Source organism: Aristolochia californica, unplaced genomic scaffold, assembly GCF_029961685.1.
Source record: "Aristolochia californica isolate CCGP_79_NKW_82.1479 unplaced genomic scaffold, dmAriCali1.0.hap1 SCAF_3, whole genome shotgun sequence".
NCBI classification, from domain to species: domain Eukaryota; kingdom Viridiplantae; phylum Streptophyta; class Magnoliopsida; order Piperales; family Aristolochiaceae; genus Aristolochia; species Aristolochia californica.
In genome coordinates this window covers 2,678,001-2,705,664 of record NW_027181992.1, presented here as the reverse complement: position 1 = coordinate 2,705,664, position 27,664 = coordinate 2,678,001, and the positions used below count along the sequence as shown (strand labels likewise).

Genomic DNA, 27,664 nt, shown 5'->3' with positions numbered 1-27,664 from the left:
TTAAATGATTAGTTTTTATTATTTTTAATATTATAATCTTTTTTAATGAATCACATTGAAGCAGCAGTAAAGAATGAATGGTCATAAAACGACATTGTGAAATAGAAACACCAAAATGCAACAACGAGAGAGCATAAATGAGCACATGAAGAAACAATTGCTGAGGCTACTAGTTAGTATCAGCTGGAGTTAGTAATTATAATACAATGCGAGACAGGTCTTCAAGAACGGTTCTAATATCAGGCCTCTCAGATGCAGGAAGGATACATCTGAGAGACACATTCAACATCTCCTCTAGACCTTTTGGAGGTCCATCAACATTATCTTTCACTCCTGGAATCAAATCATCTAAACACTCCCAAGCACGACTTCCGTTTGCTAATAGCCTCACCCAGTCTGTTAGATCAACCACACCTGGGTTTCCAGTCACTATCTCACCCGCACATTTTCCAGTTAGGATCTCCAATAAGACTACGCCAAATGCGTAGATGTCACTCTTTAGTGAAGGGCATGGCTTACTGGTGCTGGTAAATTCCGGGGGCCGGTAACCAAGGGCACCGGAATTAAGAACTTGCTCCGCCGTGCCAGCAGGATTCAGCAGCCTGTGGAGACTGTAATCTGCAAGGTACGTGTTCAGCTCGAATCCTTCTAATAAGATGTTTGCTGATTTCAGATTTCCATGAGGAATGGCTCGTTCATTATGAAGGTAACTCAGACCACGAGCTATATCTGTGGCCACCTTTAGACGCTGAATTAAAGATAAAGGCTGAAATTCACTTGACTCTGCTCCTGAAAGGGAATCAGAAACATATTATATTTCCAAAAATTAAATTCAGATTAGCTATAATCAAGGGATTAACCAGTGCATAGACAAGTTTATGATGTTAATGACAACGATATGTACTAAAATATATAATAATAACATAATATATGTACTAATCTAGCGGAACACAAAGATGGGAAGGGTTGTGCTTTTCCAGGAAAGCCACTCCAAGAATGAAAATACCCAGAATGACTTCCTCAAGCTGCTGTCAGAATCGCTAGAAGCAAGTGTTTCCAAACCCAAAATTCAACTAATCAATATAACTATCAATCACATAGTAAATATGTTTCCAAATAAAGATCAGCACAAGCACGTCTTTTTTCAAGGAAACCTGCAACTTTTTTCCAGCTAAAGAGAGCACTAACTTGTCACTGGTCTTTGAAGCCCTATAATGTTGACAGCAAATTAAAGATAATAGACTAGTATAAATTCCAATCAGCACTTGGTAAATCACTCTAAGGGAATCATATTGCATTAACATCTCCTATTGGGTATTAAAGTTGCATTCAGTTTCAAACTTTCAAACACAACTTTCTGCATGTGTTCTATTTTTGGGATGAATCATTCTCCTGTTTTATATGGAGGCATATATTACGAGGCAACAATCACCCCTACTGATGTAAGCATATCCAGTTCTAAACAACAAACACCACATACAGCAAAACAAATAAACAGCACTTACCAAAAAGGTGGGCATTTAAAGACTTTGCATGGACATAATCTGATATTATAAGCCTTTCAAGTTCCTTCTGTCCCCAATAATATCCCCTCAAAGAAATTATATTTTGGTGTCTGATGTTACCAAGCTTCTTAGCTTCCCTAGCAAATTCTTTCTTACTTTTTGTAATGCCTTCCCTCAGCCACTTTACAGTTAACACACGGCCACTTCCAAGTGTAGCTTTGTAAGTAGTTCCGTGACAGCTTCTGCCAATAACTTCTGCAGGAGCACCAGAAAGTTCCTCTGCAGTCAACTGAAAAGTATTATCAAATAGGTGCAGGTCTCCAGCCAATCGATCCGGGGAACAGACATCAAGGACCACAGGATGTTTAGGCAAATGTTGACCACCAGAATAAGGTGCAGATGTGCTGAAAGATGCCATTACAGTTTTCCCGACAGCTTCAGGTGGGAAAGTTCCAGTGGTTGGAGATTTTACCATTAAACCAGCTTTTGCAATTGACTCTGCAGGTCCAACAGTAACATCTCCATGCTCAGTGGCAGATCCGGATTTTGAAGAAAGCAGTTGGTCTTGGGAGAAACTTGAAGATGCAGTGGGTGGTTTTGGACCTTTATGAATTCCAAAAAGATGAGGAAGAGATCTCCCTTCACGGGCATCTTTGTTCTCAATGTTCCTTGTAAAAACTTCCTTACCATTACATACTCGCCTGCGGGTCCAATAATAAATCATCATCATGAAGCAGGCTATGAAAGCAGCACCCCCAATGCATGCTGCAATAAGTGCAGCTTTTCTAGATTTCATACCTTTATTGCTCCCCAACATAATTTCAGACCCATTTTTTGAAGAAGCACCAGGAGGAAACTTCAATAAAAAGTTGCCAGGATGAAATGAGGAATCTGGGAACCTCAACAGATTGGCTGGAACAGTTCCAGACAGATTATTACATGACACATTCAAATATTTGAGAACACTAGGAAAGTCAGTGGGGATTGGACCTTCAAATAGATTATTAGAGAGGTCAAGATATACCAAATTGTCAAGTTCTCCTATTTCTCTAGGTATATGTCCTGTAATATTATTCCTTCCAAGATTCAGCAGCTTTAGCTGGTTCATGCTACTGATTTCTGGGTGCAAAGTTCCACTGAATAAGTTATCAGAAAGATCAAGAAACTCCAAACTTGCACCTTGGGTTGAAACTGGGAGTTGATTGGGCCCAAGAAACTGGTTGTGTGAAAGATTTAGATAGGTTAATCTTAGGGATGCAAATAAGTTTGGTGGAATAGATCCAGTTAGCTGATTTAGGCTAAGGTCAATGATTCTCAATTCAGGATATGTTCCAATAACAAGAGGAACAACACCTTGCAAGGAGTTATTTGATACATTGATTGATGTCAACCTCAGAAACTGAGAAGTATCATTTGGCAGTGTTCCACTCAACGAGTTTGAACTTAGATTTATCTCTTCTACATAATTGCCCCAATTCCTGATAGTGGATAAGTTTCCTGTAAGCAAATTGTGATTCAAATCCACTATGGCAATATGCCCGACCTTCGCTGGCAAGGAGCCTGACAGGGCATTTGATGAGAGATTGAGCCTCTTCAAGGTGGTAGAGGTTATACTTCCCATAGGACCTGGATAAAGAATAGAAGATCACATATGAGATTGGATTTTTCACATGCATCAAAGGGAACACAAAAACACACACACACACACAAACAATCACTTACCTTGAAGTTGGTTGCAACTAACATCAAGCTCAGTCAACATCAATGAGCTTTCATGTAAGAAAGCTTCAGGAAGAGACCCTGAGAACTGATTATTGCCAAGCCGAAGGATCCGAAGGGAAACTACAAAATTAAATGGCGGAATCTGACCCACAAGCTGATTATAACTTGCATCAAAGACCTCCAAACTGTCAAACAAGGGCATTGCATCGGCACCAAAGAGCTCTCCAACTAAATCATTGTGGCTGACATTTAAATACAGAAGCGACCGAACAAAGGTAGACTTGTTGAAACTCAAATTAAGCGATCCAGACAATCCATTAGAGCTGAGATCTAAATAGACCACACTGGGGAATTGGTTAAGAATGCTTCCAACATTACCAGATAAATCATTAGAGTGCAAATCAAAGTACTTCAACTGCAGAAGATTGCCAAAAGTGGAAGGCATAGGACCACTGAGTTTATTTGAAGACAAATTCATATAAACTAAATTTTCCAAATTAACCAAGTCAACAGGTATTAACCCATGAAACGAGTTGCCAGAAAGATCCAAAAACTCAAGCGAGTCAACTGATCCTAGCTCTGCTGGAAGTATTCCCATCAGGTTATTATTTGAAATTGACAAATTGCGCAAAGCTTTGAGATCAGTAAGAGCAGAAAAGTCAACACTTCCTTTCAAACCCAGATAATCTAGAGTGATTGATACCACATGGCCTTTGCTGCACCCTATTCCATACCAACTAACAGGACATTGACCAGACTCCAGCGAATTACCAGCCCAAGAACTCATGACATGTCCTGAAGGATCTATCTGAATTCCTTCCTTGAAGTCTAAAAGGGCTTCTGAGTCTGATTTTGAAAGGGCTAGTTCTACCCACAGCATAAACAGCAAGTAGAGGAGCTGCATTTCTTCACCAACAGAAGTGAAAACAAGGAAACAAAACGTCGATGCAATCTAATTAGATAAACATATTTGCATTTGAAAAGTAATGGATTGTAAACAAAACATAGGGAAGAAATTTTTGGAGAAAAGGAGACAAGAAGCTAAGTTAGCAAAGAAATGCGGTTCTAGAAATGAATCGAAGAAGATGCCTAGGGAGCATATCTAAATGGAGGAGGAAGCAACCGGATTGCAAGTTTAAAATGCTAGTGAGTTGACTTAAAAAAGTAAGAAAGACATAGCGGGGTGCACACATTGAATTTTAGAGAACTTTAAGTTGCAAAATGTCGATGACATCATTTGAACTAGGAAGCTCCTCGAACAACATTGCAAGCACAGGCGACGGAGACGAGGCAAACATTCGAATTATAGCCATGAATTATGATGAAAAAGAAAAGAAAGAAACTAACTTTCGGAGTATGTAAAAGGACAAACCCGCCGAATAAACCTTTTTTTCTGTCTAAGGACTAAAATAAAAATGCAAGCAAACTAATGAATACAAAAAAACTAGAAATAACGACTACTTAATGTCGAAAATAGCACAACAAGAACATGAAAGAGAAGGATAAACTAAACAAAAAACGAGCTCCTACCGCAATTCCAGACGAAATCGACGACAGCAAAGATAGAAACTTAAATGTAGCACTGCAAATAAGTAGCAGAAATCCACTGCTGGAGGCAATGTAAATTGCTGAAGTACCACAAACTAGAACCAGATAAATCAAATCAAAGGAAAATGTCAACTAGGAAGAGAAAAACAAAATGAATGCAGAACGCCAGGAGCAATTCCACTTACACGCTAAAATGCAACAAAAAAAAAAAAAAACCATAAATGAGTCTCCACATATGTTCAGTACCAAAGGAATAGGAAAAAAAAAAACACAAAACAAGACAACAAGGAAGTCGAGGAGAGTAATGACTAGCACAGTCGCTTAACAGAGAGCAATGCTTGTGGGAGTTAGGGGTTTCATGCTCCAGGTTTTTCTTCTTCTCATGTACAAAAGAAGTCTAGTGAAGATTCTCTCAAAAGAGAGGCCGTGACCGTAAGAATTGCCGACGAGAAGTTTCAGCAGAGATTAAGAGGTTGGTAGTGACGATGCGGAGTACGAGCTGAGGGACTCAGATGCAGACTGGCGTCTTCGGTAAATTGAAGTCGCCAAATGTCAACGCCATCGAGTATGGGCTGGGATACGGCAGGTGAAAGTCGTGGCTTCATCTTGACCGTCGCCTAGGATAGGAGAGGTGGCATTTAATTGTACGGTCATTAAATTCGGTGTATTTTTGTCGATTCAGCATATTTATTTGCCCCTTACTAAAATTACGTTCACCTCCTTTAAATACCAATAATTACATCCATCTCTATGGAGTGGGTGGTAGATCCCTCGTCCCCGTAATTTTAGAATTACATAATTAACAATAAAATATATAAATAAAGAAAAAGGCCCCTCCAGTCACACAAAACTTTTTCTTATTTGGACAAAGTATTCAGTGTATTTACACTAATATTACTGTTTTATTTCAGTATTAAAAATCAACAGAAATAAATAAATATCAAATAAAAACAAAATTTTAAGTCATTCAATTCAATTTTGACGGCAAAATATGAAATTAAGATAGAAATAACGAAATTTTAAATTTGTAAAGTATAATCTGACCAGGATCCAACAACGGAGGATTTTTAAGGCTTTTCAGGTAAAGAATGGTTTGCATCAGAAGGATACGAAGCAGAAGAGAGAATGATATAGTGTCCAGGATTAAGAAAAAATGAAGAGTAGATGCTTGAGATGAGCTAATGAAGGGCATCCCAAATTGGTCAAAGTTTTCTGATAAATCACTCAGTTTGAGTAGGCAAAGGCACAACCGACTTGGGTTCAGCGCCATGGACCCTTAGCCGATATATGCAGGTATGCGATGGGCTGCCATGGTTGGAAGCGAAGTCCAGCCGGATCATGTTGACAAGAGAGCTACTCGCCAGTTCTGCACTGAAGGTTTGGGCGTTGCTCTTCTCAAGATCATATGTAAATGTAGCCAGCAGGAACCTCTTGGCTGAGGCCTCATCTGCATGATCCCGGAGCCATGCAGAAACCCGACATTCTTTAGGAGCACTGGACCTGTCATAAGCCACCGACTGGATAACAACACCCAAACGGAACAGAAGTTAGCTTTAAATACCAAATCTCTAATACCATTTGACCAATGAACATAAATGCACGGATAAGAAACAAATATATAATAAAAATATCAGTTTTAAGTCATTCAATCCAAATTTGATGGTTAAATTAACAAGTGAGTACACCAAACTCAAAAAACCTCAAGTTCATAATCTTCTTCCCCTTTTTTAGAACGGCCAATGAACATATTGACATGACCAGAATAACATGTTAGGAGAGTTCAGATCTCCGATCATTGGCAGTAAATAATTAGGAGAAGCTGTAATTGCACCCAGTTTGATTAATCTATTTCTGTTGCTCCAAAAAACCCTTGACATACAAGATCAAACTGGTCCAGACACAGAAAAGATCCATCAGCTCCTTCCAATTGTTCCAGTTTCATCCAATTCAAATTTATCACCTCACACCTCATAAATGAAATGATTCAGCCCCAAGATCTCTACTTGCAGTCATATGATTTTGTAAATTTCTCAGATATTCAATAGCACTCATCCAGTGCTGTGTTTAGTATCAATTGGTGCCACCTAAGTCTATTTAAGGAAAAATAATTCTAACAACATAAATCCTTCCATCAAGGTAAATATACAAAGTTGCAGCAAATAAATCCTTCAGACGAGCCATGGCAAAAAATCTCAAACTTTCACAGTTTCAACTCAAATAACCCCATCAGTAGTTAATTACAAAAATTTCCCACAATTAGTTCTAATGTCTTTTTAAAGTTTTTCTCACTGTAAAGGACCCTTCATGTAGATCCATGCAGTCAGGAATGCCCCAAGTAGCAAGCGAAGTGTCCGTGTTCCTACTCAACTATTAAAGTCTCAAAGTACAGAATCTACAGCACTGATACTACACTCCAACAATTGGCAGATGCAGAAGAGACCATAAAACTGCTCTATGCCCACCCACATTATCACAGATGCATCATGCAAAGTTCTCACATTCACCTTCCTTGTGAATATGACAAAAAAAAAAAAAAAAAACAAGAAGATGATGATCCTGATCCAATATCACTATCAATCAAGCACATTTGCTTTCACAGTAGTGCCAGTTCCTTCAAATAAAACTACTAAACAATCTCATTGCATCTAACTATGAACAACCTTCAAGTCCCTCTACTTGCATCTTTTGGGATCGGACTGCACTTAGAAAGTACTAGAGATCAAATTCATAACAGTTTAAAGTTGTGAAGTTGGGTCCAAAGCCCATCCCAAAATGACTAGCCAACTTAAGAAACCTCTTTCCAAGTTAATGAACTCAAGATTTTTGTACACACTAATCCATGTGCGACTATTCTTTAACACTCCTCCTCACGTGTAGGCCCTCTTTTGTGGCTCTACAAGTGGATAATTTAGGTGTAAGCCCTCTTTTGTGGCTCTATAAGTGGATAATTTAGGTGTAGGCCCACATATGAGTACCTGCTCTAATACCACGTTAAGTTGGGTCCAAGGCCCATCCCAAAAGACTAGCCAACTTAGGAAACCTCTTTCCCAGCTACTAAACTCAAAATCTTTGTACTCACTAATCCATGTGGGATTTTTCCTTATTAAAAGTAACATCTGTAAATGTAAAAATTCAGAATTCCACAATGTTTTCTTCATGGCACTACTTTCAATATTGTGTTTGGGGTCCATGACAAAACAAAACAAGCAAATGGTCATCAAGAAAGATTTTTCTTCCACACAGATTTAAAACAAAACAACAAATGTAGAACGAAAACTCCCATGTAATTATACATGAGTATAATTTGTTTGCATCAGTTGCAACAAATGATATAAAGCAAGTGGTGAATGACAGAACTTAGAAAAAAACTCACTTTACAAACCTTTCCCCTCTTTTTTTCACTCTCAATTAATGCAACTATGACGCACAAATTAATAAACGGTTGGCTGTACAGATGCTTTTGAAATGGTAAATCTCTCTCTCTCTCTCTCTCTCTCTCTCTCTCTCTCTCTCTCTCTCTCTCTCTCTCTATTACTTCAATTCCATATTTCACTACATGGTATCAGAAGAATAGAGTTTCGATCTAGGAAGGTTTCTCGCCCAGTTCTACGCTTCTCGTCTCTAGATTTGACTTTTACAAGAGGATTCTCTAGTATTTCTTCTACTGAGGAAGTAAAGGTCATTTTTTCCTTCGTCTTTTCTGCCACAAACATTAGATTGATGATTATTACTGCTGATTAAGGATCCTTGACATCTTACTACTGCCCTACGTGGGGTTACTTGATGAAATTTTCTTAAAGCCTATCTAACTCATCCCTTGTATGCCTGTTTCATCCCTGCTTCAGCAATTATTGCAGATTTCATTAGATAATCTACTTGTTCAATGCACAATTAAAAGATTCCAGATTTTGTTCAAAAAAAAAATAAAAGATTCCAGATCTCTTATTGCTAGATTGAGAATGTACCTACAGCATTGTGAATTTTTTATGCCCTAAAGCTGAGGTTTGTTGGGCCTACTTGATATGTGCAGGCAAGGTTAAGGTTTTGGGATACTTGCAGAGTAATTATATTGTTCTGTTGTGATTATGTGTTGTTTCTGGACTGTTAGGAAGCACAATGGCTGAATCTCCTAAGGTTGTTGCTCCTATTAAGCCTTTTAAAGGTTCAAAGAGTCTCACTCTATTCAGATAACCTTTACAAAATTAAATGGACAGAATTATGTCAATTGGTCCAAATCTGTACTTATGTTCTTAAAGAAGATCCTCCAAGATAATCAAGTAATAACTTGGTTGGTAAATAGCACGGAACCAAGATTTAGTGATCAGGTCATGAGTTTTGGGACTTCAAAAGCAATGTGTACGACACTCGCATCTACTCGCTCTCAAGACAATAAATATGAGTTATATGTGGAATATTTTGGTATATAGAGGGTAATCGATCTATTACTGATTATTTTACTGAAATATGAACGGATCTGCAGGAAATTAGTGTTTTTCCTCCATTCACTACTAATACTGATGAGCTTCGTAGGGAGAAGAACCAGATTTAGGTGGCATGGGTCCTTGATGGCCTTGGACCAGAGAATGATGTCATTCGGGCTCAATTTTTAGCAAATGATGATGTGTCAATACTTAAACACACTTTCAATTGTGTAATTCATGCAAAGGGTGTCATGGCCACTAAGAGTGAGAAAGGTAGTAGTAAAATAGCTGATGTTACTACTCTCGATTCTGCTTCAAATAAGTATGAGCTTTCATGTGGTCATCGAGGAAGTGGCAGAGATTCTTCCACTCATGGACGTGGACATGGTGACAGGAATGACAAAAAAAGTGTACACGGGAGAAGAACCAATCATTTCTCAAACAGATATTGGGAAAAGTTTTGTAAACCACCGTGGACCAATTCCACTTTGACTGTCCACAAGAAGAAATTCAACAGCTAGGTCAATTGACTTCTACACCAACCTCCTCTAATGCCAAAGAAGTTAGTTACTCGTCCACTACCAATACCACGATGGCAAGCACTAAATGTGTCACTTTCTCCCTCTTGGAGTATTAATTTAAGAGCATTCACACATTTGTCAAGTATATCCATCTTATTTCAATCGTCTCAATCCTATTGCATTGTTATATTGATCGATTGTTCTACTTCCCTGGTTCAAGGGGAGGGTACTATCGGTAGTACACGTCATGTCCTTGGACTCAGTGTTATTTGTTCCTCATTTCCCTATTAATCTTTTGTCCGTGAATAATATTACTAAATCCTTAAACTTCTGTAACATTTTTCCTACATGTGTTTTTTAGGATTTGCAGTCGAAAATGATGATTGGTTCCGGGCATGAAAAAGGTGGGCTTTACATTTTGGATGACGTGTCTCTTTCAAAGGAAGTGGCGTGTGCAACAAACAACTCCTTGTATCAATGGCACCTATGCTTGGAATATTCATCACCAACTAAGCTTCGTTAGTCTTTTCCTTCTTTGCCAACTGATCTTTCTTTTGAGTGTGAATTGTCTCAAATGGGGAAGCATCATCATGCTAGAGTTCCAACAAGTCCTAGTCGTAGTTCTCGAGTGTTTGAGTCAGTTTATTATAATGTATGGGACCCATGTCAGGTACTAAGTATTTTTGGGTTTAAATATTTTGTTTCTTTTATGGATGTCTTTACTAAAATTACTTGGGGGTATCTCCTAAAGGAGCAACCAAAAGCCTTCAATGTATTCTTGAAGTTCTTTCATGAAATAAAAAATCATTGCGGTGCTTCCATTCATACTTTTCGTATGGATAATGGTCTTGAATTTTTGAATCACAAGTTCACTTGTTTTGTGCACTTCATAGAATTACTCATCATATCTCCAGTGCTTATACCCCACAACAAAATGAGGTTTGAAAAAAAGAAAAAATAGACACTTACTTAAAGTTACTTACACATTATTGTTTCAAATGTATGTTCCTAAATTTTTTTGGGATGATGTTGTTTTACCATCATGTTTCTTAATCAATTGTATATCCTTTGTTTTACAAGGAAATGTTCCCATACAGGCATTGAAACTTTCTAGTAATTTTTTTAATATTCAACCTCGGGTATTTGGATCTACTTGTTTTGTTCACTTGTTTAGTCACTCTACTAATAAACTATCTCACAATTTTATAAAGTGTGTTTTATTGGAGTATCCTCGTCATCAAAAGAGATATAAGTGCTACGATCCCATCACATGGGTTTGGGTTAATTTTCTATGCACATGTATGGTTACTCATGCTTTGTTTTACTTTCTTTACGAGAGTTTCTTTACATGTAATGGTTCCTCTTTCCACAAGGCCACTAATGTAATTTGGGTTGGTCAATACTTAATAAATAAAGGAAACATCTCAAGGGAGAACACAATGTTCTCTACTATTCTCTCAAACTCGTCTTCTTCTTCTAAACCCTGACTCAAGAAACCTCTCCAACCTCTTCTTCTCACATTCTTTTCTCTCTAAACTCTCATCAACCCCTGAATTCTCATTAACTACAATACTTCTTCTGAATTTCTGCCCTGATTTATCGTAACCTATTTATCTTAAACTCTATAAAACATAGAACTGTCATGCCCATTTGTCCAGAAACAATCAAAATCATTTTCCTGTCAAACAGTATATATTAACTTTTTTAGTTCTTTGAATGACAAAGAAAGGTAAACTAGAAACAGTTAAATCCAATAAATGCAACATAAATGTCAAAAGACCATAAACATCACCTTTGCAACGTGTTCCAAAGTAACAGCCTCAGGAATAATTGCAGTTCTTAGTCGGATCTCAACAAACCCACTGCTTCCCTTAAGAGCAAAGCATTTACCTGGCTCTCCAAAGCTTGGTTCCAACATCTTCACTGCAGCTTCATGAATCCAATTTCGCAGCTTACTCACAGAAAACCAACTGCCAACCCTCCCATGAAAGAAGGGTTCAGAATGTCTTACTACCTTAGCTCCACCTGAAGCCAATGCATAATCCACCCTTCCAAGCCCATCATCTGCATGCTTCTCTATCTCCTTTTCAATGATTTCCCTTGCATAGGCCCTAATTTCATCTAGACTAAATTCTCCATCAGTCCCATCTAAGCCTTTATTCTTGTTCAGTTCACTAAGAAATTTATCAAAATCTCCCTTGGAGAGTAAACCCTTCTCCCTGATCTCAGTGAAAGACCTCTCCAAACTTCCAGCCTTAGCCCCTAATTTTTTAATCTCATTCTCAAGCGTCATAATTTTCTCATCATGACTTTTGGTTAATTCCCTTCTCAGATTTCCGATCTCTCCCTCAAACTTTCTATCAACAGCCTCAACCTGAATCTGCATCATTTTTGCAGTAGTCTTTAGAAATGCCTCAAATTCTGACATCCGACTCTCAAAATCCATAACACCAACGGATACAACGTGACCACTCTCTGATTTTTCAAGTATTCTGAAAATCATACGACCAAGCCCATAGAGTACAAGAAGAAGCAGAATATTCTTTATTAATACACTAAGAACTGTTCTCCACAAGGATTTCACCGGTTTTGGCATGTGCTTAGACCTCCGCAATGAAGTAGGAGAATGGCTCAAATTTTTCCTCACTTGAGATAAATCCTTGGGCCGCTCAATAACAGTTTCTCCCCTGATTGAGTGACTCAGGTCCCTCCCACCGACAACCTTGTCATCACCAGCACTTGAAAGACCTTCAGAGACCATTTCCACATTCAACATTTTTTCAACAGCTCTCCTCCTTGTGTTTGTTTTCCAGTTGGAATCCAGTGAATGACTATCAGCAACTGCAGTATTAGGCGTGGACGTGATTCTGTGTGAATATTCCACCCAGTATGTTCCAGTTCCAGATCTACAGAAAACACATAAGCTCAATGTCAAAATTTTGAAAAAACACTTGAAAGGAAGAAATGGCACAACAAGGAAACCCAAACTGCAAACCCTGGTTCAAAGAAAAACAAAACAGAGGCAGTCAAGCTTTGCAAGATTACAACAATCAGCAACTTAAGAAACCAAACCCAGTGACATGGGATAAAAGTAAAGAGATCCTGCTAAAAGATGGGCTAATTACTCTCACATTCTTCAAATATCCATGATTATTCTCACCATCGTGGTCTTACCCCCTGAACCTCTTTCTATTTTTAAAAAAAAGATAATTTTACCTCATATTTAAGTCAATTTTTTGTTTTACTTATAAAAAGGGAAATGGAGTAAGTTTGGTCCAAAGCAAAGCTTATTAGCCTCTTTTGCAGTTGGGATCTTTATAGTCAGAACTTTTTTGTCCTCCTTGTGGTGAAGGGACATTCCATGGTGGTTATTTCATAGTTCTCCTCGGGCAAGGGTCCTCGCTGGAGTTTTCTTCAAATTTATGATGAGTTTGTCTAGTTATGTCGACAGACCCTGGTCGTGTGGATCTACACATTGCAAAGCGCAAATGCATGGCGGATTTTTTGACAATGAACGAGTAAATAGCAGAATCACAGAGTCGTTTTCTTGGTATTGAAAATGACTGCAAAGCGCAAATGCATGACGGATTCTTTTGCAGTCGGATTCTTTGCAGTTGGCATATGAAATAACCAATTTCCGAATCAGCAAGAGAGGAAGAACCCAAAAACAAACCCACCAATTTCCGAATCATTAAGAGCGGAAGAACTCAAAAAACGAACCAACCAAAAAAAAAAAAAAAAACATACGAGATAACAGGGAGAAAATGCTCACATATGAAATAAGCAACAGAAGAATCTGAGATACCTGAACTTGGCAACCCTTCCAAGAACTCCAAACAATACGTTGGTTCCCAAGTCGAAAGCCTTGAGCTTGAGTAGTATCCTGCGTCGGTTTATGTGGGATCAACCTCTGCGAATCGTCACTAACATAAAAATAACTGTTTAATAAGAATAAAATAAAATGAAATAATTTCCGGTCGGGAACAATGAAATTAAATGTGGGAAATCACCGTGGGAGGGTTAAAAACAGCCTAACAGACAAATGTTTACCGTGCAACATTGCGTCCGAGGCTGTGATTCTCTCGGCGTCCGACTTTATTTGAGTCTGCCACTCGTCCATAAAGGACGAGCCAATCTCCAAATTGAAAATTCTGACACTAATAGAATGAGTTTATTAATAAAATAATTTAATATATTTAATTTTATTAAGATATTTTTATTTAACTCTTAAATTAATAAAATAAGTTAAATAATTTCAAAATTAGAAATAAATATTAATTTAACTAAATATAAAATAATATACTTAAATAAACATGGTTACTTTTATAATATCTCGAATAAATTTTTATTTTTGTAATATCTAAATTATCACTCTTAAATTTAGTAATTTAATATAATATTAAAAGTCATAAATATAATAAATATTTAAATAAAATATTTTATTAATAAAAATATTTTTAATTTTAATCTAGTCTAAATTAATATAATAATTACAAATTAAAATAAAATTATTAATTTAATTAATTAAAAGAAAAAATTAATTACCCGAGCACCATTCAAGATGCAAATCTTCAGCTTGCAACAGAATCAGTTTGGAACAGTTGAATTCCGACAAAGAAACCCAACAGTGATACAGTTTCAGGCTTTCAGCACTCAAGAAATCTATAAACTTTCACGCTATCCAATCCTTAAAATCGACAAATTAGCAACGAAACAAATCTCACCTCCCGATAACAATCTTGTCGGTGATGCAAAAATGAGTGCCGAAAAGGAATGAAGGAAAGCGTCTCGAGAAAAAACGATGACAAAAACACCTGTCTCCGACCGCGGGATCTTCATTGGGAGGATAATCAATCTCTCTTGCTCGCTAGAGCACATGAGCTCTCGTTTTCATCGACTTGAAAAGGACGAAAGACTGGGTCGAGAGGAAGGCGTTAAGGGCAATGCCGGCACGGCGACAGGAAGGCTTCGAAGATCAAAACCGGTCGTTGGCGACTGGGTGAATTCGCTACCCAACCACCCATGCGATTCTTACAATTCTAGCATGGGTCAGAGAGTCACGGTGATTCCACCCGCCCGATCTGAATTCTTGACGAGTCAAGTCTTCGAGTTGTAAAACCATATTATAAACCATAAAAAAGTAAATAATTATTTAATCCATTTTAAAATTAATTTAATGGTTAAATTGAACATAAAATGTAATAAATAATAATAATAATAATTAAATATTTTGTTAAATAGTAATAATAATAATTTTAATAGTGCGCTAAAAGGCAAGAGTAGGTACACATCCACCCACTCATCATTTCATCCATTCTATAATTATTACCACTCCATAAAAGAAGGGTCAGTCGCTATTGTAGGGTTTAGGGTTTAAGCAGTAAGCACCAGCTTGCACGGAGAGGCTGGCGCTGCCGCAATCCGCAATCCGCAATCCGCAATCCGCGGTTCTTTTCCTTGTCTCAGTTGACTAACAATGGTTGCCGAGAGAAGCAAGAAAGCAAAGACTCTGCAACCAGAAGAAGCAGAGGCCCCGGAGCTTATCGACGGGGAGCTCGTTCTCTCGATAGAGAAGCTTCAAGAAGTCCAGGATGAGCTTGAAAAGGTCTGGCTTGCTTTAGTTTCCTTGTTCATTTCACATATTACATCTGTTTTTGTAGTCTGTGCGGGAGTTTCTTACTGTGTGAGATGAGTAGATTTAGTTCCTAAGTCATGCTTAGTTTGTTTTTAGTTTTCGTTTTCATTGTCAGAACCAACTCGGAGACTCGAACATTGTGATTATGCTGTTTTTTTTGTTGTTGTTTGTTGTTTTATACCTGGTATGAATCGGTTTTTGCACTTGGCCTTCTTCAGTTCTGTTTTCCTAACCCCCTCTTTTTCCCTCTTGCTCTACCTAGTTTCTTGCATTAGTTTTCTGTAATTTCAAAGAATTTTAAGTCAGAAAAGAGAATTTGACCGAGTGTTATTCGAAAAGCATGAGGCGTGTCTTATGCCGGAGTAATTTAATCCTGCTTTCTTCCCTTCTTTGTTATTGCTATTGTTTTGGGCTGTCTTATGAGTTTTGTGAACGGCCACACTTTAAAAGTCAAGTACTGGGAACACTGCCTTTGTAATTAATTCTGCCATTCTGTTGAGTCGATTCTGATGTTTGATATCCATGCTTCTCTTCGTAAGTTATTACTTGAGAGCATTGGGGATGTAGATTTCCACCATCATCTCTTCCAAGGAAAAGACCTAAGTGGAAACGATTCATTATATCTGCCTTGCGTAATATCTTTTTTTTTTTTTTTTTTTTTTTTGTCTGTGTGAAAAGCTCTGCCTTACTTAATGTCTTTTTCTTTTTATGTGTCTGTGTGAAAAACTCTGTCTTGCTTAATGGGTATGCTGAGATTAAGCGCACACAAGAAAACAAGCGTCAAAAGGCTTGTCTACTCATCGTTTTTACTGAAGTCCTTCTTTTCTATATGGTACTGCCAGATTAATGATGAAGAGAGTGACAAAGTGCTGGAAGTAGAAGAAAAATACAATGTCGTTAGGAAGCCCATTTATGACAAGAGGAATGAAGTTATTCGGGCCATTCCTGAATTTTGGCTCACTGCTGTAAGCGTTATCTTTTGCTTTCATTGATAGTTCCCAGAAACGATATAAACCTTAATTAATTTTGTTACTCTTCATTTTTTTAAAATTTAATATCTATTTATTTTGAAACTGGAAGAGTTATTTATCATCTACTTATATGTCTTTAATGTACTTGTTTGCTCAACTTTTATACTGACGTTTGCAGTTTCTGAGCCACCCTGCATTATCAAGTCTTTTGACTGAGGATGATCACAAGGTTTAGTTTTTACAACAATTGCGATGCTTTCTTTATTATCACAATCTTTTGGTCAGGTGTGAATGTTCTTCTTCTGATTTTCTTGCAGATATTTAAGTATCTACAGTGCTTAAATGTTGAAAATTTTAAAACTGAAAAATCTGGGTATTCTATAACCTTTGTAAGTATACCTTTCTACTTGGCTTTTATCATATAGTATTAACACTGATAAGCTATACGTGTTCATCACCTGAATGATTGCCATGTATGCAGGATTTCCAAGCAAATCCTTATTTTGAGAATGACAAGCTTACAAAGACATTTTACTATGATGATGGAGGAAACACAGGCATTACTGTCACAAAGATCTCATGGAAAAAGGGAATGGTTAGATCTCTCTGTGAACCCCTTCCCTCCTCTCCTACCTAATCTACGTCTTTGGCTTCGTTCTGAAGTATCTCCATGAATAGATATGCTAGCCTTATGATCTAACCCATGAAATATATATCTGATGTGGAAATCATCACCATGGATTTGATTCATGAAATTTGAGATGAAAGTGAACTTTTGAATACATGAGAAGCCCATTATAGTCACATGACCATTTCTTCCCTCAAAATATGCCTTGCATATCCTTCTAATTAGTTATGAAATATGCGTTAAGAAACTAACAGTTAATTTTTTTGGTTATCATCCTTGCAGAATATTTCCAATGGTGCCGTTCAAGAAGGTAAAGGAAAGAAGCGGTCTGCAAAACAAGAAAGGTTTGTTTGAGTTACTCCTGGAAGTCATTCTTGAGGCAAATACCATCTAGGACTTGATAGAATTGATTAAATCTTGGTGCTTTACAGTTTTTTCACTTGGTTTAGTGAAGACCGGGTTGGTTTTGGAGCTGAGGCTCTTGATGATGAGGCAAGTTTATATTCAGAGTCCTTTTTTTTTCTCCTTTTTTCTTGCTTGGTTACAACTATATTTGGAGTCAAAAAGATATTTGGAGGAATTTTCCTTTTAGTTCAATTTTATGAGGTGATACTGCTGAAAAGGAGTCTCTAATTGATAGAACCACTTTCTCCACTGCATTTTTTAGCTTGCTTCACATTCTGGGTTATTTACTTCTAGAAGTTTGGACAGACAATATTTTATCTTCGTAAACAGGTGGCTGACATAATTAAGGATGATCTCTGGATAAATCCTTTGAGCTACTTCAACAATGTAAGTCATACGGTTATCTCTCTCTCTCCCTCTCTCTCTCTCTCTCTCTCTCTTATGGGGACAATTTTCTTCTCTTAAATTGGACCATTTATGCAGGAAGGGGATGCAGATGAGGATGACGAAGAAGATGATGGTGTAAGTTTACTTAGATGTCCTTTCACCAAGGTTCTATTTTCAATTATATTAACTAGTTTTAGGCACGTGTTGAAATAATCCACCAATTTTTTCAAATCGGCTTTGAGGTATTCAGGGGACTGCCATTTAGCAGAGAACTGAAAGTATCTATCACGGATGCTGGGCCGTTTTTGTGCACTTTTCAAGTTATCATATGGAAGTTTGCTTCCTGATTTGTTTGTCCAATCTCATATTTGAAGCATCAATCAGGTCTTGCAATATGTTTGTACTTCCTTCCGTACTCTACTTCCAAGTTCTGGTTATCTAATAGCGGACTGAAAACTGAAAAAAAGGTGGATTGGCCAATAGACATGACAGGCAAAAGGTGGCCTCTTTCTGTGGGGGATAGGCCAACCATTGTAGTCATTTCTCATATTGGTGTTGGTTCAGCATGTTTTGGCCAGTTCATATTGAATATTCAACCATATTCCAATATAAGAGAATATGAAGGCCCTAATTTTCTGTAGAACTTTGATTCTAGGGTTACATTTTTGTCTAACAACAGAATTTTTTTTATAGTGATGCATTTTTAGCTAAAGGTGCACTTTGTCCTTCCTGTGGTGCATGTTCTAGTTGCACGTCTTTTTTAATCTAGTAGCTCATCTGTTTCTAGTGGCATGCTCTTTTGTAATAGATCAGTACAGTAAAACCTGAACTGGATTTAATTGAACTGTTGCACTCTTTTTGGGTCAAAATTGTATATCGGGGATTAGGTCAAAACCCGTTCAATAAAGTCAGATTTACAAATTCAACAGTTGAACCGGTTGACCTAAACTGATGAATTAGTTCAACCAGTGTGTCGTGATAATCTCCCGACACCATAGAATGAGAAGGGCCAATCAACCCAGTCACTTGTTGCAGGAAGGTATTGTATGTTGACCCCATTTCATATATAATAAAAAAACACAATGCCTTTTGTTTTATCGAGACCTGTCAAGAAGGGTTTGTACCTTGTAAGATTGCGTCTACGGTGATCATGATCTCTGATTTCTGCCTTCGCAGGGGATCGCAAATGAAGGGTCGTCTGAAGATGACTCTGATGATGACGAAGAAAATGACAATGAAGATGAGAGTTAAGCAGCTTACGTCTTCTATAGTACTTGTACTAATTGTAGTTTTTTTTTTTTTTTTTTGTCATTTAAATGGCATCGGATCAACCGTGAAGGATGGAGTAAGGAGGATGGGGATGCTAGGCTCTTTTCGATTGACTGGGAAATTTTGACGTATGTATATCTAAGTGTTTTTTAATGTATAAACTCGTGCATTCCTTGGATTCTTCGTGGCATTTGAGCAGAAAATTCGTATTGGGTTTATTTTCTAGCCTACAATTTCACTTTAAATGGTTAAATTGAAAATTTTAATGCTCATAAATTTATTTAGATCGTACTTTTTTCTTCTATAATATAATATATTAATTTTATTTGGTTCTTAGTTCTTTACTTTTTCTTGCCTATGTGGAATTAACAATATTTATATTACTATTTCTTATATTTTTAATAATTTTTAACAACAAATATATATTATGGTAAATTTATTAATAACTTAAATATAATTAAAGTCATAATACTTTAAAAAGTTTTAAAATATTTTATAAATTAACTATTTAAAAAAAATATGATAAAAACCAGAGAGATTTTATTAATTCATCAGGATGTTACTTTTTATGTTTACGATTGTACAACTTGGTTTGTTTGGGCTGTTTGGTTAATTTGGCAGAGATGAAATAGAGATCAATTCTTTTGCACACTGATTTAATAATTATATTAATATTTTAATGATTTTATTCGATTGGGGGGAAAACAAAAGAGAAAAAAAAATAGTCTTTCAGTAGCAACTTATTTTGGACGATTGTATTGTTTTGATTGGATCAGAAAAAAATATATAAAAAAACTCAACAGTTTTTGCAGAAATTAGATGTTTCTACTGTTCTATAATTAAAGAAAAAATACTTTTTTATGGATAATCTTAAAATACGATCAAACAGCGGTGGGGGGGAGACGAAGAGAGAAGAGAGCACCTGTTTCCAAAAGGACAATCCAAGCACTCCTTTCCTCCGAATTCCCGAACATCGCAAAATCCACTTCTCGAGTTCGAAGAAGCTGCCGAAACAGAAATCTCCGCTCCATTTTCGTCCGAATTCGCCCGACAAACAGTCAAGCTTTGGAACACACTCAGCCCACATAAAGCTGATCGCCACGCCAATGTCCTGCTCCAATGATTCAGCGTCATGATCTCGTCGAATATTCCTTCCTCGTATAAAATTTCCTGCTCTTTCCATCTGTTCTTCTTTCCCCGCTGCGGTCTGCCCCGTGGCTCAGAGAACAACTTGAAGATCTTGTGATGGCGGAGGCAGTAGGAGCTCAGAAGGTGTTAGTCATCTATGATGCTAGAAAGGGTTTCTGCACCACCGCCGCCAGGTGGTCTTTAGATGGGTTCTCCCTTGCATCGGGAGATGAGCTCACACTCCTCGGCCTTCTTCCGCTTCGATCTGTTCCACTATGTTAGACTTCCGACATAAATGATGAAATTCTAGTCTACATGTCTGCAGCTTATAATTAGATTTTTGTTTTCGCCTTCGCAGTGGGATATAAAAAATGTGGAGATCTGCACCAGCAAGCAAATGGCGAAATTGTCAGAGAAGAACTGGAGAAGAAAAAGGAAGAGTATCAGATGAATTTCGACCTTCTGCAGCTTCATAAACTGTGTGAGGTCAACAAGGTCTGTCACTATAATAATGAAATTACTTCTATTCCAGTAGCAGATTTAAAACAGTTGTTGCCATTTCCTTTTTTTTTTTTTCCTTCTTCTTCTATTCCTGCATCAACATAACATTTGAGGATCATATTTAGTTCAGTTTAATGTGCATCCACATGTGCAAACTGCGAAGTTGTTGTAGTCTCAATGCATTATATTTGTTCTGAATTAATTTTTTAAAAATCACATATTCACATCTTCAGATATTTCAGATTGATCTCAACATGTTCCTAGTACCGACAAGATCAACCAAAGTTTTCGGTGTGCAGGCTGCAAAGAGAATGAACGCGACATGGGTTATCCTTGACAGGTTAGCAGGAGAAATCATCAAGCTCTCATAAAGTCAATTTGCATGATAGAACAAGTTCATGTTCTCTGTCTAAGATCCATGAAGTGGTTTTCAAAGAAGTTCTTTCCCCGTCTATAAAAAAAAATTGGGTCACTGTTCTCATGTCGATTCCAACTAATTGTACTACAGGAAAGTGAAGAAAGACAGCCATTACTTCCTGGAGAACCTTTCCTGTGGAATCTCAAGATTGAAGCGTGATGGCAGTGTAGAACAGTTCAGGGGACCTAAAACGGAACGAACACGAAGCTGCATATCATACGATGAGATGATCCCCTACGCAGCTTAAGTAGAAACACTTCAGTCTAACGAAGAAATTATCAATTTTGACTGCAAAAGTGAATCAGTGAATATGGGGTGAGCAAGTTCAGAGTTCTCTCTGTGGTGTAACTTACAGTGTATATTGTAGAACGTCCCTGAACTTTGTCTCTGTTGACGAAATTCTTCCTCTCTGTAGTACTAGCCGCTAAGTCCTTGTATAATGTGAGAGGAACATTTATAAGAAGAATTGTTCAATTTTCATCAGTAAACACGCGCAAACTCAGCTTAATCAACTGTAAACGTCCAAACCAGTAAACAAATTCTACTGCTAATCCACTGTTAGTAGCCCCAGGGAGACGTATCATCCACATTAACTCTCTCGATTTCAATCTCGTACTAACATCCAGAATGTGTTCGCCGCTTCCATGAGCAATCTTGACTCTCTGGCAGTTCACCTTGATCATAAATGGCGTGAATGCCAAAAAAAATTAAAACAGTTAAGATTGCTTAGAAGATCATCTACCTCTATGTGAAGCTTGAAAGTAGCAGAACAGTAGGGAGCGTGGCAGGAGAAACCAGCTGCGCATTGTGCCATAGTGTTCGAGTATAAGATAACTTGTTGCCGTGGAGAGTGAGATTGTAACACAAGAACAGAGTATCACAAGATCTGTATTCAGAATAAATTATACTGCCCTGGGAGTCTCCGACTGAAAGTGATGTCCAGAATACAAATTAAGGTCGGCTCGATAGATTCCGAACCCGGAAATAATAAGAAGCTTATTTCTGTGTTCTAACAATGTAATGCTCTGTCGTTTGATGTTTTTTTAAGTAAAACAAGCTTGAACAGCTAGCTGACAGAAAGATGTAATATACCTAACAGCTCGAGGAGATTTCTCAATTACTTAATCTTCATAGGACCATCCGCTTCTTTGTCTTAGATAATTCAGAGACGGAAAAAATCAAAAAGATGTTGAGGATGTGGAGATTACTATATCGACAAAATTAGTTAAATTCGAACTTTACAATCTCAGAGAACAAAACTAGGTGGGAGCAACTCCTGGATATCGAGAATATGCGCTCGAGAATGCACCAGAGATGCTTTCCTGGATCCGGCCACCACCCTCTTCGCCATTTCTAGTCTTAGATACAGTTTTCTTTGTAATGTAGAGATATAATTCGTCAGTAAGGTGACATTTGGTCTGTTCTCAGATTTTTCACCGTAAAACTGCTGTCGCTGTTTCAAAGAAGCTTTCATATGAGAGCGGCTCAGATACTGATTCTGAAACTATTCTATCTTTCTGCTAAAACCTCTGGCTAATTTGTTCGCTGACATTTTTCGAGTTCTTGTCGTGATGGTTTTATAAAACGTTCTCAAACAGATCTTCTTCTTCTTCTTCCGCCGACTCTCTCAAATCTCAAAATTTGTAAAATATCCTGTTGCTGGTCGGTTTTTAGATGAAAAAAAACAGTCAATACCAGACCTCAAGTACTACCAGAAAGGCGTCAAAGTTTTCTGCCTGAAACTATCTGCTTGTGTTTATAACTACACTGGTTTCTAGTTTTCATTTATTTAGAAGATCTACCTCAAACATCGCCGCATCTCCGTCTGTAAATCAGAGGAAGCATCGGTCGTTCGATCAGGAGGTAACATGACAGGGGCGACCCAGAAGGTGGTGGTGATCCAGGATGCATCAAAGGAGATAAGCTCGAGCGCACTGAAGTGGGCCTTGACAGGCTTAAAACTTAAGCCTGGAGATGAGCTTACACTTCTGGCAGTTCTCCACCAGGTTAATACCCCTAGTACGTTTCCTTTCATGGGAAGCAGGATACTGAGTAAGGATTGCAGTGTTTTTTTCACTTGAAAATGAGGAAAGAATCAACAGGATAAGCAGATACAACAGAATTCTTGATTGATCACCCTGAACTTCTGCTCACTACTTACTTTTTCCTTTTCTATTTTCCCTTTCTCCTTATTGTTAATGGGATATAAGAACACTTACTTTTTTCCTTTTCTATTTTCCATTTGTCCTTATTGTTAGTGGGATATAAGAGCAAAGTGGATTCAAATTCAATCTTTGGAGCAAATAACACTATTGTCAAAGAAGCAGTACAAAGGAAAAAGGAAGAATACGAGAAAAAAGAAGAGCTCATACAGATTAATGAGCTGTATGAATCGAACCAGGTAGGTATACTAGTGGTTGTAACATGAATTCCTTTCAACATTTATAGACTTTTATCGATTCAATGTGCTGGAATTTTCAGATTAATTTCAGTGTCTTGGTAGTCCCCGCCTCCTCACCTAAGATAGTAGCCATGGAAGCCGTTAGATGCTTGGGAGCAACATGGATTATTCTTGACAGGTTGGTGAATGGCAGAGTTTGCCTGATGTTACCAGAATATATATTTTGCTTCACACAGTTTCAAATTTGGAAGAAAAAGACACTGATGACCAGCTAGTGCCAAGAATTCGTTGCAAAATACATTGTGGAAAAAAATGCTTTGTCATGGGAATGGATTTGATTTCAGAAACTGAAATTTCCTTAGACAACTAAATTAACCATGAATCCACTACAGACAGATGAAAAAGGACAAGAAGTACTTCCTGGAGAACCTGTCATGTGGGATCTCAAGGATGAAGAGCAACAAAAGTGTTGAACAATTGAGGGGCCCAAAGATACGAGGATCAAACAATATTGCTAGAGAAGGAAGCAAAAACAGCCCTGTAACTTATGATGAGATGCTACCAGGAAAATCAGAAGATGAAGATCTTTTCAGCTTGGATTTGTCTCCAAACTGTAAGTCTTCAATCCAGCTCTTTACCAAATTATGGGTCTTGTCCGAGGAAATGACAACTTCCAAAATTATGATAAACTCTACAATATAAGGATTAAGAGCTTATATTTGATCACATTAGCTGAAATGCGATCACAGATAAGGCTTAAGAGCTTCAGAGAGTCACTAGTTATTAGGTTGTCTAGACAAATACGAGAGCATGTTTCTTCAAGTAACAAAATTAATATCGTATTATATTTATATACAAACATGACCTTCCTACTTTGCCATCTCTGGCTCTAACAACTCCCATGGTGTTTTTTTTTTTTTTTTTTTTTTTGTTCTTTCCTCCAGACTCCAAGAATCAGAATCGTGATGTAAAAGCAAGAACTGATAGTGATAAAGAAAGCCTCAAAGCTTCCAACTTTTCAAATTCTGCATCAAGAGAAAGCCTCTCCTCACTACAAACCAGCCCAAACAAAATTAACCTTGGGACCTTACTTTCAATGTCTCATGAGTTGAAGCATTCTCCAATTAGCCCTTCACAAGAAGCAAGTAAAGAAGACCTAGGATCAGCAAATGGAGGTGATGAAATGGAACACATGGAAAATTTTGAAACAAATCCAAACACAAGCTGGAAAGACAAAGGTGCCATTGATGATGAGGAGTGCTTTAAAGCTAAGCTTTCAAAGTGTCAACCAAATGAAAGGCTCGACAGGTTTGTTTGCCAATGTGGAAATCCACGGGCAAAGATTGGATGCAAGAAGGATTTCACTTATGGTGAGTTAAGGGTTGCCACAGAAAAATTTTCAAGCAAGAACTTCCTATCAGAGGGTGGATTTGGGTTTGTTTATAAAGGCGGGCTAATGGATGGGCAAAAGATAGCAGTTAAGCAATATAAACATGCAAGTTTGCAAGGAGAGAGAGAGTTTAAGAAGGAAGTAGATGTTTTGAGCAGGGCTAGACACAAGAATGTAGTCATGTTGATAGGCTCATGTTCAGACAGAAATCATAGGCTACTAGTTTATGAGTTCGTTTGCAATGGCTCACTTGACCAACATCTATCGAGTATGAAACTTCAAGCTCTTAATGTTAACTGATTTTTTTTTCTTTATAAAAAAAAATATTAACTGATTTTCTTAGTGCCAGACAGTATTAGTCCTAAACTCAATTCAATGAAACAATGCAGCAAACAGCGCCCAGGTTCTGAGTTGGCCGGCCAGGCTCAAAATAGCATTGGGAGCAGCTGAAGGCTTGCAATATCTTCATTCTAACAACATTATCCACCGAGACATGCGGCCAAACAACATACTTGTAACACATGACTATGAACCAATGGTATTGACCTAAAATTATATTATTTTTCCACATTTCTTTTCATTTCTTTACCAGTTAAAATCAGTATGCCGTACCCCTAAGATGGCATTAACAGCAGAGAATGGGTCTTAGCACAACTTTGAAGTTTATAGTTCCAAAAGAGAATCCATTGAAGTTTATGGTTCCTAAATAGAATCCAATTCACAAATATAACAATGATTACCCCACTTATCTTGTGAATGTTCACATCTTAGCTAGGAGATTTTGGACTTGCAAGAAGACAGTGTGAAGGTCCAGATCATTCCTCAGACACAAGAGTTGTTGGGACGATAGGGTACTTAGCACCTGAATATGCAGAAACTGGAAAAGTTTCTAAAAAGACGGATGTGTATTCCTTTGGTGTTGTTCTGCTAGAGCTATTAACTGGGCGGAGCACAACGGACAAGGGAATTGGGGAGGAAAGTCTAGTAGGATGGGTAATGACTCTAGACTCTGTAGCTTCTCTATTTTTTTATAGAATCAGAAGGTTTCTCCAAGCAAGTGACTTATGAAAAGATGTCTCATAGTGTAGGCCAAGCAGAGAGATCAAATTTCAAACTTAACAATTCAATTCGTGTGCAGGCAAGGCCACTGTTGAAGGAAAGGAAGTACCCAGAATTGATTGATCCCATGATTCTAGACTCGTGTGATGTCCACCTCCATGAGCTCTTTTGGATGGTTAGAGTAACTGAAAAGTGCTTGAGTAAGGACCCTGAAAAGAGGCTCAAGATAGACAAGGTAAAATGCAGTCACTATTGAAGAATTAAAAAAAGAAAAAAAAAGATTACAATGTTTCTGATCCTGATAGCATCAATTAATGAAGTATAGGTGGCTACAAAAATCCATCAATTTATAGTGGTACATGTACGTTATTTGCATGTCGGAGAATAGTCCTATGCTTATCAGTTTTAAAAGGTCTCCCAACTTTGACTAACCATTTGGGAAGGAACCTGAGAAACCCGCCTACACATAATAAGCAAAACTGTGATTCATCAAACAGGGGGTATTCAACTTTGTCAAGACACATCAGGTTTGTCCCAAGACCTTTTTATTTTTTTTGTCATAGATCAGACAATAAACATTATGGTACGGGTATCAGATTCTTGATACGTATTGGGAACATTAAATGCCTAGATATATCTGATGTATCTGCTGGTATATCAGCCGATATGCCTGGTAAAGGTAGAGAAAAGTCCTGATTTCAGAAATGGTGGATTATCACATCTGATTGTTTTTTACTTACACTGTTTCAGGTGGTGTACGTGTTGAAGTGTGTGAAAAATGGAGAAAATTTTATCGACATTGAAGATTTCTCTCCTCTACACTCAGATTTGATGGGTGGCAAATGGCGTAATAATGCAGTACGAGAGAACGAAGAATCAGATTCAAGGGGAAGGGCAAAACATACAGCAGAAGAATCAGAACAAGGCAGCAGGGTTACAGTGGATGAGATGGCTCTGCCTACGCCATCTTCAGCGCAAACATCTTCTTCAAGATCGTCAAGTGCATCCACAAGTAATGAAAGTTCAGGTTCAAGCAGCAGAGATTCCAGAAAAGCGAAACGAAGATCAAGAAGCCAATGCGTGCTTTACGGAGAGATGCTCATCTGACGATAATAGGAAAAGTTGTATCTTGGCTTGGTTAATTGTTGCTCAACTATTCTCCTATCACAGTAAGCCTAGGTTTTTCTTTATGCTGAAAGTATGAATTATAGGAAAAGCTAAAATTTCATCCTAAGCTTGGAAGGTTGTAACTGATAAGTATTAAATTAAAAATTTACTCTGAAATGCAGACAGGAAGGAAAGAGTAAACGGAAATGGTGGTTGCTAAAATCTCCAAGATGGCATCAGAATCCTGTAAATTACGTCATAATCTCTTCAGCTTATCATGGAATTGAAATTTTCATTTGCTTCAAAATTTACACAAGTCCTCACATGATTTACATTTGGAAGATGCGATTAAAGACGCCAAGAGATCTAACTAAAGTTAGTAAGCCTCCAACCAAGTAATCTGTCTTTTTAATTGTTCACATATGTGGACAATTGAAGGGGAGTTCTACGTTAAGTTCCCCCACTGATAATACTAAAATTGGATTCAATTTCATGCCAAACTATTAACTATTAACCTTTACGGCTCCCACTGAGGAACAACAGTTGCATCGTATCATTGTTGGCTTTTCTCTGTCGAGCCTGCTGGGGATCGTCGAACCAATAAAAAATGTCGAGTTCATATCGTGATGAAAACTAATGAAATCATTC

At 37.6% G+C, this 27,664-nt stretch overlaps 5 protein-coding genes across 6 annotated transcripts; 3 read left to right on the top strand and 2 right to left on the bottom strand.

Annotated features, from left to right (window-relative positions):
* Nucleotides 1–116: 116 nt before the first annotated feature.
* LOC137958523 (probable inactive receptor kinase At5g10020) lies at nucleotides 117–5,281 on the bottom strand. The gene is made up of 3 exons (XM_068805581.1): nucleotides 3,228–5,281; nucleotides 1,506–3,131; nucleotides 117–789 (listed from the first exon to the last, which is right to left on the bottom strand). The coding sequence occupies exons 1-3, from the start codon at nucleotides 4,129–4,131 to the stop codon at nucleotides 197–199; spliced, it is 3,123 nt and encodes a 1,040-aa protein (XP_068661682.1). The 5' UTR covers nucleotides 4,132–5,281; the 3' UTR covers nucleotides 117–196.
* Nucleotides 5,282–5,772: 491 nt separating this feature from the next.
* On the bottom strand, nucleotides 5,773–13,614 carry LOC137959789 (SUN domain-containing protein 1-like; the record flags this gene model as incomplete). Its single annotated transcript, XM_068807144.1, has 3 exons — nucleotides 5,773–6,292; nucleotides 11,510–12,623; nucleotides 13,523–13,614. Coding segments are annotated over 3 exons (1,503 nt in total), but the record flags the coding sequence as incomplete, so codon positions are not given.
* A 1,471-nt stretch (nucleotides 13,615–15,085) lies between these two features.
* LOC137958894 (NAP1-related protein 2-like) lies at nucleotides 15,086–19,288 on the top strand. The gene is made up of 10 exons (XM_068806095.1): nucleotides 15,086–15,322; nucleotides 16,195–16,317; nucleotides 16,502–16,552; nucleotides 16,641–16,712; nucleotides 16,805–16,918; nucleotides 17,234–17,295; nucleotides 17,383–17,443; nucleotides 17,687–17,743; nucleotides 17,840–17,878; nucleotides 18,920–19,288. The coding sequence occupies exons 1-10, from the start codon at nucleotides 15,194–15,196 to the stop codon at nucleotides 18,992–18,994; spliced, it is 783 nt and encodes a 260-aa protein (XP_068662196.1). The 5' UTR covers nucleotides 15,086–15,193; the 3' UTR covers nucleotides 18,995–19,288.
* Nucleotides 19,289–20,257: 969 nt separating this feature from the next.
* LOC137960061 (uncharacterized) lies at nucleotides 20,258–21,306 on the top strand. 2 transcript variants are annotated; one of them, XM_068807534.1, is made up of 4 exons: nucleotides 20,258–20,417; nucleotides 20,499–20,635; nucleotides 20,884–20,981; nucleotides 21,150–21,306. In XM_068807534.1, the coding sequence occupies exons 1-4, from the start codon at nucleotides 20,258–20,260 to the stop codon at nucleotides 21,304–21,306; spliced, it is 552 nt and encodes a 183-aa protein (XP_068663635.1). The 2 variants fall into 2 exon arrangements, with proteins under 2 accessions (XP_068663635.1, XP_068663634.1); XM_068807533.1 differs by having other exon boundaries at nucleotides 20,875–20,981.
* Nucleotides 21,307–22,927: 1,621 nt separating this feature from the next.
* Nucleotides 22,928–27,016, top strand: LOC137958583 (serine/threonine-protein kinase PBS1-like). The gene is made up of 9 exons (XM_068805650.1): nucleotides 22,928–23,111; nucleotides 23,318–23,460; nucleotides 23,541–23,638; nucleotides 23,853–24,073; nucleotides 24,405–25,118; nucleotides 25,240–25,388; nucleotides 25,622–25,843; nucleotides 25,989–26,144; nucleotides 26,660–27,016. Exons 1-9 carry the CDS (start codon nucleotides 22,928–22,930, stop codon nucleotides 27,014–27,016), a joined length of 2,244 nt encoding a protein of 747 aa, XP_068661751.1.
* Nucleotides 27,017–27,664: the final 648 nt, after the last annotated feature.